The following is a 14,063-nucleotide window of genomic DNA, read 5'->3' on the forward strand; positions in this document are numbered from 1 at the left end:
TGTGGGTTGGCACAATTGTATGTATATGCGTTTTGCTCACGGTTACATACAGGGGATAGACAAAATGATCGGGACAGGCAAAATTTTCGCTTCTTAAATTTTTTTCAAATTGCTGTAACTTCTCGAAAAGTGCATCAAATATTCTCAAATTTTCACTGTGAGTTGATCAACTAGTTGTGTATCAGCGACAGAATTTGGAAAAGATCGGACTATCCTGCACGAAGTTATTAAGATTCTAGAAAAAGGTATAATTATCCGATAGCCAATTTTGAGCTGTTATATCTCCGGATTCAATGAGCCGAATGCAATGATATTTTGACCTTTTATGACTTATATAATGAACTTTGAAATTTTTTTGGCTCAACTTAAAATTCTTAATACGGAAGAAAATTATAACGATTAGATTATTTAAAAAAAAAACCCAATATTCTTAAATTTCAACATCGTTTCAAAATTTAAGATACTAATAATAGTTCATTTAAATACCCTCTGATTGTCTTGAATACAGATATGTTTTGAATGAAAATAACAACATAGCCGGTAATTCATTGAAGAAGTAATGGGATGCATATTAAAAATAGACAAATTTACTAAAAAATCATAAAATTTATGAATTCGCTATAACTTTTTCTCTTGTTAATAATTTTAAGTTGAGTCAAACGATTTTCAAAGCTCATTATATAAGTCATAAATGGACTAAATTTCATTGTATTCGGTTCATTGAATCCAAGGATATAGCAGCTCAAAGTTGGCTATCGGACAATTCTACCTTTTTCTTAAACGCTTATAACTTCGTGCAGAATAGCTCGATCTTTTTCAAATTTTGTCCACTGATACACAACTAGTTGATCAACTTACAGTGAAAATTTGAGAATATTTGATGCACTTTTCGAAAAGTTACAGCTAATTGGACATTTTTTGAAAAGTGAAAATTTTGCCTGTCACGATAATTTTGTCTATCCCCTGTAGATCGCATCGCGTACCATTCTGATTTATGCAACTATCGATCCTTCTCAACTAACAAAAACTCCTTCCCGTGACAATTGTGAAGGGCACAGTAGTATATCAGCCACTCCATGAAAATATAATATACTCTAAAATAAAAGTTCTCCGATTTTGCTGGAATGATCTTAACCAAAAATTATTAGACCGTTTTTATTTATTTCGTTATTGGGGTGACCAATAAATTTTATGATAAAATGGTCCAAAAAACTAAAAATTTCAAAAATGTCAAAACTAAAAATATTCAAAATATCATAACTTTTGAACCAATGGCGGAGAAAAGTTCTTCAAGTTGTTTTTGAGCTTCATTTTTGTTCTGTATTGGAACAATTAAGAAAACGTCCTTTGACGGTAAAATACAGAATGGTTCTTTATTTCTAATCAAGAAGTTTAGAAGGTTGCCACCCGATAAGTCCACGGCTTGCCGCGTTGTGTTGGTAGCGCTGAGAATTACGCGGCAGCCAGTGAAGAGAATAATCAGACAAAAGAGGCACAAAACAAGCAACAAAGAAGGCGCGGCGATGACTCTTTATCCCAACTGGTAACAGATTATGACATGATCTCGAAAATTTTTGTTGCAGACAAAACGGAGCCTGAATTTGTTGCGTACTTTTCAACTCGTGAATAATCGATTATTAGCAACCCAAAATCGAAATTTTTTGATGGTACATCTTCAGCAGCGTTGCAGTGTTTACCGACACGAAGTTACCGCTCTAAAATCACAATACAAGCCTTAAAAATCTCCAAACTGGTGGTGCACGATCTTTGTCCTATTGGTGATTTGTTGTTGCATGAAGAAGAAAAAGAACGATGGTGTTTTGAAAAAATCCTATCCCTACAACACAGGGGAAGTTTTTAAAATACCTCTATAAAATCTAAAACAAAATCTAATTAAAAACGGTTTGATGTACGGTGTTAGACTTTGAACGGACTACAAATTAAGTGCCTTATCAAGAAAAAAAAAATAAATTTATACGCTCAATATGTAGTCCGTCCAAAGTCTAACACCGTACATCAAACCGTTTTTAATTAGATTTTGTTTTAGATTTTATAGAGGCATTTTAAAATCTTCCCCTGTGTTGTAGGGATAGGATTTTTTCAAAACACCATCGTTCTTCTTATTCTTCTTCTTCATGCAACATCAAATCACCAATTCTGTTCAAGTTGGGACAAACGTATGTCGCATTGGGTAGAATGTCGCAACAAATTCAGGTTGCGACATTGTCGTTATTGTTGCGCGATGGTTGAATTTTGATTCACTGGCGACAGCACAATTATTTTTTTTTGAAAATTTCAAGTTTTGTGTTCATATTTGTATGGAATGACCATACGTCTCGCCATCACTTCAAAATAACCGGTAATTTTGTTTACCGTTTATTTATTTATTTATGCTTTACATACAGCCTTGGGCTACTAGATGAACTTCAATTCAAAATAATGCCAGCGAATTCACTTGCTGCTTAGCGATAGTTCTCCATGAATTTTTTAGGCATTAGGGGTAGGCGGGGCAATATGGACACCCTAAGGTTTTTGCCAACTTTACCTGGCAAGATGTAAAAAAAGTTTAGTTTTTTGATACATGTATCTTTTTAAAGTCTATTTAGCATCTATTGCATAAGAATGCTCACGAAGAAAAATGATTTATCCACTTCAAAAAATGTTTTGAAAAATGTTAGTTTTTCATGACCGTCTTCAAGCATACGGGGCAGAATTGACACCCCCATGGGGCAATATGGACACCATGAGACTTTTACGAATTTCGTACATTATCTACACCTATAAAGTCATTTCATTACAAAACAACTATTATGGATGAATAATACGCCGAAGTAGTTCATTTTTGTTCAGTTTATTTAAATTCAGGCTGTTTTGGATAAAGCTTCGTTTTTGTCAGCATGTACAGCTGTGCCTAGAACAACTATTTTCCACTTCTGTCGTTTTTTGACCAATTTGTTTCTCCCTATGTCTACTATAGTGAACATTTAACCGAAAATATACTGAAATCGAAGAATTTGGTTTATTTGTGATTTAGGTTATATTTTTCCCTTGTCGCTTCTATCAAAAAGGTGAGTGTCCATTTTGCCCCGGCAGCAGAAGATATTTCCAAACTTGATTTTTGATATAATAAAAAAGAAAATATAAACATGTTAAGCATGTTTTATATTTTCTTATTGTTAAGCATGTAGATACAGCAAAACTACTTTATTCATTTATTTGATCCAACTGACTTACAAGTCTTATTGAATATTCTAATTCTAAAATAACAAAAATCAATCAGGCAACAGGAACATTCAGCATAACATCATTCATCACACATATTAACTCATCATCAAAAAACACAAGAGACAAAAACATAACATATTCTATCATTTTAACAACATCAAGTATTCAAAATCATTACAACACTACAAAAACTGATTACTAAAGCAGACACCATTACAATTACAGTTTTTATAATCCTGGCCTCCAAGTAACATTTTGTCGTTCGATGAACTCTCTAAATTTTACATATTTTGGCCAAATCAGAGGATTCATAGCATGTGCTTTCCATTTTTTGTCTAAAGTAACTTTAAATGAAATAAAATCTGCTGGCTGACGATGATTCCATTTTGACACCAACTTTGAAACATCGATGTGCTCGGGTTCAGGAGTATTCAATGCAAGTGAAACCATTCTATGAATATCCCGCTCAGACACGCTGGACTCAATGTTTGATATAAACAATGAGAAATCTTCTCCATCCGTATACTCTCGATGCCGTACGCTTTCTACGTTGTTCACATCCATATCGCTTGTATTCATCGCATCGCACGGCAAGTTTGTAGATAAGGGCGTAGAGTGTAATAAAGCACGATCACTTGCAACATCGGTCGGAACAATTTTAGAGAGCGTTGCCAATATTCCAGTCACAGTAATTTTGAGATCCCGTACTTGTTCGTCGATAGGCTTCTCATTCAGCAAATCACACGTTCTCCTGCACATGCCGTAACTTATTCTCCGGAATTTGTTCAAGCATGTGTCACACATCCAGACCATGTTCGTTTTCACAGCCATTGTGCACAAATCGTCTTCGCTTAGGCCAACGCAACCGATATGAAACGAACACGCGCACTCTCCTTCGCAAACGCTGTATGGCTCAGTTATGACATTGATGCTCTGAGCACTTTTTACAAATTTTTTCATCCGCCATTGTCACAAACTGTCGAAACACAAATAGAACAATTTGCTTTAATAGCCGTTTTACGTTCAATTCCTCAAGTTCAGAACCACAATGAATCAATAATATCCGTCTGCAGATATCACACTTTATAGCAATTTATGTATATCATTTTACCAACGGCTACAACAGCTCAAAACCCATAAATAAATCGAGAGCAACAACAAGACGTTTATAAACAACAACGAGCGCACTCCATACAAAAATCTAATGAATATCGCACGAATAGCTCAAAGTGATATGATATCAGTTTTTGTTCTTGTCGAAATAGCTGAAAATTTCTACATAAGCATACTTGCATGTGTTCTAGAAATATCAGGTTTTAATCGACCTGCAATAAATTAATCACTGAATCTTATTTTAGATGGTGTGAAAATTATAATTTCCATGCACAAAAAACGGAGGACGCAACTTTTTTGTGTAAAATCAAGTGTAATTTTAATATCGAAAGTTTATTTCCTGAAACTACGTTTTAGACAAATGGACTATATTCTCCATTCATTAGAAGTTCAAAAAAGTTCGCATATGTCAAAATATTGAGGGTGTCCATTCTGCCCCGGGTGTCCATAATGCCCCGCCTACCCCTACTTCAGAATTCCTCTATAAATTCCTTCTTATTTTCCTACGATAATTTCTTCTCAGATTCCTCCTAGAGTTCTTTCTGAGGTTCATTTAGGAGCTCCTTCTGGAATTTCTCTAGGAGTGCTTTCAGAGATTCATCTAAAAGTTCTTCCTAAGATTTCACCGGTGGTTCCTTCGAGGGAGTTCTAAGAGTTTCTACTGTAAATTCAGTTTCTTCAGGTGTTCTTTTTTTCTAGGAAATTCTGGGAATCCTCAAGAAGTTTCTTCTTGGATTCGTGAAGAAGAACCTTTAAGGATTTCGTTTTTTGAAAATTCATTCAGCAGTTCCTTCTGGGAATTCCTCAACATTTTCTTCTGTGCTTGAGTAAAACTCTTGCATTTTGCACCATTTCATTGGAGATTTTACTTTCGCATTATAAACAATTTCAGCTCATACAAATCTAGTACTTCAATGATAGTGTCCTTTTCATGGAAACCCAGAACGAACACCTGGGAGAATTTATAAAAAAAAAACTGCAGGAGTTCCAAAAAAATGTTGAAGAATGGAGGAGCAACGTCGGAAGGTTTTGCCTAAGTTCCTACAATAATTCCATAAGTTCTTGGAGGGATCCCACAAGAAGTTTTTCCTGAAAGAAACCAAGAAAGAATTCCTTAAATTACTGAAGCAATGCTTGGAAGGAACTTCTCAAGCGATCCCGAAAGAACTTCTGGTGGAATCTTGAAAAAAAAAAATCCAGAGTGCAATTCCTAAAGGTATCCAACAACGAACTTTTTGTGTTATCTCCGAAAAAAAACTGAAGTACCTAATTTCAAAGGAAAGTATGGGAGAAATTCATGAAGGAATTCTAAAAGAAGTTTCTAGAGGAGTCCCGATAAGTGTTTCTCCTGGATCAATCTCAGAAAAAGCACTTGGAGACATCCTATGCATCCTATGCATGGAATCCCAGAATGAATTCCTGGAAGAATCCCGGATGGAACTCCTGGAGGAATCTCGGAATTTTCAAAAGGAGGAATTTCAGAAGATATTCCTTGAAAAATCCCAGAAGACTTTTGAAGAAATCCTGAAATAATAAAACGTCGATTTGCCGCACTCTGAAAATAGGCAAGGAAAAAATTGCGATACGTGGATAAACTGGACTCACCTCTCCGAATCTTCAACAAATGATAAAAACGGGTCATCACTGTTGTACAGTCATCCGATTGAAGTTCTTTGACCTTTCCGCCCAGCATGTTGTTTTGTTAATATGTATGTAATAATGCTCATCGAACGCGACGCACCACACCAAAGCGATAGAAAATCTCACTTCTAGACTGATTGTGTAATCGAAGCGACACCGATGTTCGAAGATAGAGCCAAGCGTTAAGGTTCCTAACATTACCATTTCCCTCCTATGCCTGCCGAGAAGAATGCTCCAAGATCAAGTCCAACTTCATCGATTTGAATAAAAGCAACGAAGCAAACGCCTAAAAATATCACATCCCCCAAAGGCTGCCTCGCGTGTAAAGCCATCTCTCCACGAAGCCAGCACAGGCACCAAAACATGTGACTCGAAGCCTACTAGGTTGGTGCGCCGGCGACCACCTACATCCACCAGGAACAGTGTGCAGTGGAACGGTACATACATCGGCTTCGACTTGGTGCTTCTAGGGTGCAGCACACAACCCGCGTCACAACATTATAATCTCATAACCGATCGAGTTTCTATGCCTTTCGAGAAGACGCGAAGTCGGAAGTGGAATTTGAACTATGTCACATTACATTGTAAACTCTTCTAAGATGTTCCTCACTATGCGTGTTATGAATTACTTACAGTCGAGCCTTAGGCAATAAATAAACAGCCATCTCTTCTGGATATCACAAATAGAATGCACAATTTCTAAACAGATTCCACTGAACGTTTAATTAATTCACGACGGCTAAACTTCCAGGAATGATTGATTGTTATTTAGGAGAGACGCAAAACCAGCCTCCTGTCACCGCAATACTGCCCCACAGGAAAATAAAGAGCCAACATCTCTGGTTCCCACTTCCAGCCGCCTTGTTGAACATAATAGCGGCGGCTCGGCGGCTTGGTTCCCCATGACAGCGCAAAATTTGTAAACAAAAATAATTCCAGGAGCAAAAATCAAAAGCGGCGAAACTTTATTCCACAACCAATTTTTTTGTACCTTTTAAAAGCGTTAGTTTAAGCGAAACATGATTTTTAATTTCGCAATTATTTATTTAAAAATGAAGTCGTAATAGTATCAGCTCATCTTCGTCACGGGAATAAAGTTTCCATAAAATTTATAATTGTTATTGATATGATTCCGCCACAGTCAATAATCGTTCCTGGATTTTGATGCTGACCTCAAAAACATGGCCACGTGACAGGAGGCTGCGCAAAACTAATCGCGACCGCACGACCGAGCGCTACAAAACAATCTGAAAGAAAGAACTACGCTGGAAAGTGAAGAAAGCTATTGGACACCACACCGCGGCGCACACCGAGAAGCCAACAGCAATGTTTATGAATGAAATAGACCGCTTTCACACACACAAGTGCATCACGTGCGGTTTGACGTTTCTCCGAATCATATGGTTGCACAGTGGGGTAGTTTGCTTGCCGATGACGAAAAGGGGCATTTAAATGGCTGCGGTTCGATAGTGTTGGTCGATTCGAACTGGGAAATCGACTTTTTTTTTCAAATAAAATTTTAATCAAAAAGTGGGATTTTCATATCCGGGGAAATGTAACTATGCGGCCGAATAAAACACTTCACACCCGGATATTACGATAATAAAAACATGCACATTTATTGACACAAGACTACTATTTACATTATGTACACAATATTACAAACAGATTAAAAGTAATCTCGCGGAGATCGCGCGGGCAGCATCTTGCTGCTATTGCAGATGATGGCGTTCTGTTGTTACTGTTGCTGCCGTTCGTCGTCGTCGTCGGCGGCGGCGGTCGTCGTCTATCCGTTGTCGTGATAGAGACGAGCCGAGCCGATGATGCTTGTATAGGGGGCAGTCGTCTCACGTTAGATCCCGTTCACAACAGGGATGGATGATGAATTTGGTTAGAAAAATTTCAGCACGAATTAAAATCCTCGCGTATTCATTGGTAGAAAATCTACATAGGGTTTTGTACCATTTGGGCACTTTTTGCTGTAACTAAGACAATTTCAAACCGATTGATTTGAATTTTTGTATAGAGTTATACGTATACGGAAATATTCTCACGAGCGAGCGTGAGTTGGTCGACAGGTGGCGGCAGCATTACGATGAGCACCTCAATGGCGACGTTGCAAGTACCGAAGGTGGCGTGGTAACAGATTTAGGAGTATGTGCACAGGACGGAAGACTTCCGGCCCCTGACCTCTAAGAGATTGAGGAGGAGGTAGGCCGGTTGAAAAACAACAAAGCCGCTGGAGTAGATCAACTGCCAAACGAGCTTCTAAAATACGGTGGAGAAGCACTGGTGAGAGCACTACACTGGGTCATTACCAAGATTTGGGAGGAGGAAGTATTACCGGAGGAATGGATGGAAGGTGTCGTGTCCCGTCCCATCTACAAAAAGGGCGACAAGTTGGATTGCGGGAACTACCGCGTGATCACACTACTGAGCGCTGCCTACAAGATACTCTCTCAAATTTTATGCCGCCGTCTATCACCGATTGCAAGAGAGTTCGTGGGGCAATATCAGGCTGGATTTATGGGTGAACGCGCTACAACGTACCAGATGTTCGCCATCCACTAGGTGTTGCAGAAATGCCGCGAATACAACGTGCCCACACATCACTTGTTCGTCGATTTCAAATCGGCGTATGATACAATCGATCGAGAACAGCTATGGCGAATACGGATTCCCGGATAAACTGATACGATTGATCAAGGCGACGATGGATCGAATGATGTGCGTAGTTCGAGTATCAGGGACACTCTCGAGACCCTTCGAATCTCGCAGAGGGTTACGGCAAGGTGATGGTCTTTCGTGCTTTCTGTTCAACATTGCGTTAGAAGGTGTAATAAGGAGAGCGGGGATAAACACGAGTGGGACGATTTTCACGAAGTCCGTTCAGCTGCTTGGTTTCGCTGATGATATTGATATTATTGCTCGCAAATTTGAGATGATGGCGGAAACGTACATCCGACTAAAGAATGAAGCCAGGCGAATCGGATTAGTCATTAATGTGTCGAAGACAAGGTACATGATGGCAAAGGGCTCCAGGGAGGGATCAGCGCGCCCGACACCCCGAATTTATATCGACGGTGATGAAATCGAGACGGTTGAAGAATTCGTGTACTTGGGCTCACTGGTGACCGCCGACAACGACTCCAGCAGAGAAATTCAGAGGCGCATTGTGGCAGGAAATCGTGCTTACTTTGAACTCCGCAGAACTCTACGATCGAATAAAGTTCGCCGTAACACGAAGTTAATCATCTACAAAACGCTGATTAGACCGGTCGTCCTCTATGGGCACGAAACATGGACCCTACGTGCAGAGGCAACGCGCCCTTGGAGTTTTCGAACGGAAGGTGTTGCGTACCATCTACGGCGGAGTGCAGATGGAAGACGGGACTTGAAGAAGGCGAATAAACCACAAGCTGCATCAGCTGCTGAGAGAACCAACCATCGTCCATACCGCGAAAATCGGAAGGCTACGGTGGGCGGGTCACGTCATCAGGATGTCGGATAGAAACCCGACTAAAATGGTTCTCGAGAGTCATCCGACCGGTACAAGAAGACGTGGAGCGCAGCGAGCTAGGTGGGTCGACCAAGTGGAGGACGATCTGCGGACCCTATGCAGAGTGCGGAACTGGAGACAAACGAGATTGAGATTTGACCATATGCGTTGAACAATTTTTTTCTCCATTAATGGTTCTCCATCACCCTTTAGAAAGTTTGCACTCGTGAACCTAACACCCTGTATATTAAACAGTCTATATAGCACTGTTAGGTGAACAAGATAGACACAAACGTAAATTAAACAGTAAAACATTTAATTAAATAAAAACAATGATAAATAACGTATCATCACCACTAGCTACAAAATAAAGTTCAAGTTGGTCACAGAATATTAAACAAACAGAATCTTCCATCCTAATTAGGGTCAAAAAAAAATTATTAAATTGTTTGAACATCGTAAATAGATGTTTACAATTACCGACACTACCTTAATTCAATTAGTTATAGAGACGATCGAGATTCCATAAATCATTGAACATCGCCACAAACCTCGCTCAGCTCTCTTAGACCAAGAGTCTTGACCGATCGCCGTAGGGCTACAACCAGTCGACGAGAGGTCGGTTTTGCCATACATTTCCGAGTCGGGTACTACACAGATCACCTGCTCTCTGCAGCTACAATCCACTTCAAGGCATCGCACAGAGGCGCGAGCTTATTTCTGCAAAGCTTTCAAGCCCCGCCGTCGTTGTCCGTCATCGGCGGCGTCGCCGCGGCCGCGTAAAACCTTTCGCTCGAGCCGGCGTCGTGTTCAGTCGCAACTGGTACTCGATCGTGTGACAACGGAATTGAATTTGAATCACTACGCTAGCTTTTATGGAGTGCTTATGCGCACGACGGACGGCTGCGCATTGAGAACACGTTTTGAGACCCTTAAAACGGGCATCGCCGGTGCTGACAGGGGACAGTAGGGCTTATCAGCTGTGGTTGGGAGCATCTGTTTGTCTATTGGAACAGTGAGTCAAGAATAATACCGAAGAAACTAAGTAGTGTGATACGGATGCAGGTAGCATTTTGATAGTGCAACGAGGAGTTCTGTACAACTGGAAAAGATAGTGATAGTGAAGGGATCTGAGCATAAGATGAATCTTCAAGAAAATGACACAAACGAGTTGTCTAGTGAAGTGAAGAAACATAAGTCGGCTATTTGAACTACTGAAGAGAGCGGTGTGGTGCTTGGCGCGAAACAGTTGGGGACTCAGTTATGTCATGTGTTTTGTATATCTCGTCGTTTTTTGCTTCAGTGCTCCTATGAAACGTGAACAGTAGTGGAAGTGCGAAACCTGAAAGGTGATTTTTTTGGTATTGTTTTGTGTTGTGGCGACTGGTGGATTCGAGTAACATTGAGGTGAATACGAAGGTATCTAAATAGATATTTGCGCAGTGTTTTGATGCTATGATTATACTGATTTGGAATGTAAAAAGCTGTAGTCTTGTGAGATCATCTTCTTTTGAAATGTCAGCCACATCAAAATTATAAATGGCATTCGTTAAGTCACGTCACGTGACAAGTAACTCACATTGAAACGTAAAGGCATTTCGTACCGATCGAGAGGATTCCCTTGTACTAGCAATAAACTGTTTTGAAATTACTTCAACGGCGTCGTGGCGTATACGATCGATGGAAACGCATTAAGACACGGTAGTTGGTCACTGGGACAAACTGTGTAACTTTAAACACGATCCAATCTTGCTATACCGTAATTCAATCTATGTATTATAATAGGTAAATTAATACTTTCCTAAGCATCTGGGCAAGTCACTGCACTCAGGGTGTGTATGCTAAAGCGTGGGCTGATGGCAGAAACAGTTTATTACCTTTCTCACCTGTTTGCATAGATGAGAAGAAATTAAACAGGTTTTGATTCAATTGAGAAACCAGTAATGTGGATGATCGATGGGTCGCCAAGGCTGTCACATAGCCGTTAGGTTGAGAAGTGTCGCCTGTTTTAATGTACAACGGCTCTGAAGCATTTACTAAGGTAACAATATGTGTACCAAAGTCTAAAGCTTGAGGTAAATGGTGTCTTTGTGAAAGCTATTATTATCTTTTGACATTTTTTCCATTTTTGTATGATACCAGTCAGTGGCATAAGGCCACTTAATCGAATTCCGGTAGAAACTCTTGCAATAATAACTATTGGCGAGCTCGTTCCATGATATTAAAACAAATACTGCAATGTATACTAGGCCTGTCTACTTTTTTTTAAAGGTTTTCTGATTCTTAAGTCCACCAACATATTCTGATTACCATTTTCATAGAAGTCACTTGTCAAAATTGCATCACAGCACATTTTAGTTCTAGTTAAGGTGCGGAACAATTTGGGCAGGGATCCAATTTTGATCCCTTTTTGCTGATAATTCAGTCAAATTAATATAAATTAACTTGAATTTTTGTACTGGGTCAACAAAGATGATTTCATGAATAAAGCATTTCCGATTCCTTTTAGCTTACCAAACAGCTCTGCAAAATTTGGGTTCGATTGGTTGTGTATCCGTATTCCGCATCGCAATTGAAATTTGTATGGTATTTAGTATGGGGAAACGTACTTTTTTTTGCATTTTTCGCAAAAGTTAAAAACATTTGATTTAAACCAAGTTACTAATGAGACTGACATTTAAGTATAGCCCAAGAAATGCTAAAAAAAATTGTCGAAGACCGCAAAGTGACCCAATGCTTGTGGAAAAAGTGATTCACTTTGGTAATTCCAGCTAAAAATAGATTATTGCTTTAGGGAGATTCTAGCTTAGGGAGTTTAGTATGTTAAAAATTAGTTCGTTTAGGGAACAGCAGTTTAGTATGGGATCCAGGAATTCAATCTAAGGGATTCCACCAGGAACTCTTAAAAGATTCCCAGAAGGTTTCTCACAAGAACTCTTGGAGAATTACTTGAAATTACTCCTGCAGGATTTCTAGATGGAACTTCTGCAGAAATCTCACAAGGAACTTCTGAAAGGTTTACACAAGGAACTCCTTGAGAATCTGCAGGAGGACATTCAGGAGGATTTCTAGAAATAACTCCCAGAAGGTTTCTGTGAAGAACTTCTAGATGACTTGCAAAGGAAACTCATAGAGGATTCCCAAAAAACAATCCCTTGAACGAACTCTTGGAGTAAACGCAGTAAGAAACCCTGGAGAAATTCCAAAAACGAGTAGAAATTGAGTCAAACAAAATCTCTTCGAAGTATTCAAAATAAAAAAAAATCCTGCTGCGCACAAATACCAAAAAGAACCGAAATCCGGAGGCAAATTGATCACTTTAAAACAAGTTTTGCAGATAACATTTGTAGCATTTCAAAATTTAGCGACATAATATCTGCAAAACCAGTACCGAGTGGTTCTTTATGAAACTACGTGACAGAATTTTATTGAATAATTTCATATTTAAAGTTGAACAACTCCAAAAAACCAAAAAAATATAAATGCCACTTTAGGGCGAAATCAATCAGCATACAATTGAACATCGGTAAAAATATAAAATTGCATTCTCCACTAAATATTGATCTTCTGATCACAAATAACGCATCAAAACTTTTACCACTAATGAATTCGACTGGTAAATGATACATTTAAATACTAAAATTGATTATTTAACAAATATGCAATTTCCTTTGAAATAAACGAGGCCAATCACAATAAATCACTTTTTTTAAATTAAACTGAAACTTTTGAAACTGATTCATGTCCAGAATAGCTACATCACATCACAATCAAGGTTACACAAAAATTGAAAACAGAAAGTTTACTAGAACTCCTAGTGGCAATCGATTGTTTAATACTAATGGTTCTGGCTATGTCAGAATCACATTTAAAAATCCTTAAAGAAAGTAATACAAGACTAACTTTTTCTAAAAACTGAATTTACACAATCATCTATGGACAATGGGCATCCATGAACTAGTTGAGATAAACATTGTGTGATCATTATGACGTACTGGAATTGATTATATGGAATAATAATTTAGTCCGCGAATGATCAATTTGACCCCAGTTTACGGAACTGATGAAATTTTTGGACGAGTCCCAGAAAGATTCTCTGCAGAAATACCAGAAGAAACTCTTTAAAGAATCCCAGAAGAAACTCTTGATGAAAAACTAGACAAACTTTTGGCGAAACCTCAGATGGTAGTTCAGGGGGATCTTCAAAAGGAACTCCTGGAGTATCAGAAATAATTTTTGGAGGGATTTCAGAAAATAATCTTGGAAGAATTCTTGTAGGAAATGCGGAAGGAAAGTCTTAGTAAATTTCAAAAACAATTCTTGGATTAATTTCCAGAGGATTCATGTCATTTATTTGATATAACATCAAATTGAAGATAAAATGAAATTAATAATATATTGCTGCCGCTCTCCATGCCCAACTCTCGCCAAGTCACGCTCCATCTGGTCCACCATCAAAGATCGTCTTTAAGGTGAAGATATAACAAAGCCACACCTCGAATTTTCAATAAAACAAATCTGATGAACCAAATGACGGATTGCACTGAAAACTTGATCGATTGGTCACTACCAGCGGCTGACCAAT

The 14,063-nt window shown here is 38.7% G+C and overlaps 2 protein-coding genes across 4 annotated transcripts in view; one reads left to right on the top strand and one right to left on the bottom strand.

Annotated features, from left to right (window-relative positions):
• The window catches only part of LOC134292064 (phosphatidylserine decarboxylase proenzyme, mitochondrial), a 43,825-nt gene extending 36,532 nt beyond the window's left edge, over positions 1 to 7,293 (bottom strand). The window contains exons 1-2 of one of the 2 annotated variants that reach the window (XM_062860774.1): positions 7,183 to 7,293; positions 6,613 to 6,757 (exon numbers count right to left, since the gene is read on the bottom strand). In XM_062860774.1, the coding sequence (XP_062716758.1) occupies positions 6,613 to 6,644 (32 nt within the window). In that variant the 5' untranslated portion in view covers positions 6,645 to 6,757; positions 7,183 to 7,293. Of the gene's footprint in view, positions 1 to 6,612; positions 6,758 to 7,151 lie in introns of both variants that reach the window. The other variant, XM_062860775.1, reaches the window with a different exon arrangement.
• Positions 7,294 to 10,264: 2,971 nt separating this feature from the next.
• Positions 10,265 to 14,063, top strand: part of LOC134292068 (facilitated trehalose transporter Tret1-like) — a 59,941-nt gene continuing 56,142 nt past the window's right edge. The window contains exon 1 of one of the 2 annotated variants that reach the window (XM_062860787.1): positions 10,265 to 10,897. The gene's annotated coding sequence lies outside the window, so the exon portion shown is untranslated. The remainder of the gene's footprint in view (positions 10,898 to 14,063) is intronic. The other variant, XM_062860788.1, reaches the window with a different exon arrangement.

The sequence above is a fragment of the Aedes albopictus genome, chromosome 3 (genome assembly GCF_035046485.1).
Source record: "Aedes albopictus strain Foshan chromosome 3, AalbF5, whole genome shotgun sequence".
Lineage (NCBI taxonomy): Eukaryota > Metazoa > Arthropoda > Insecta > Diptera > Culicidae > Aedes > Aedes albopictus.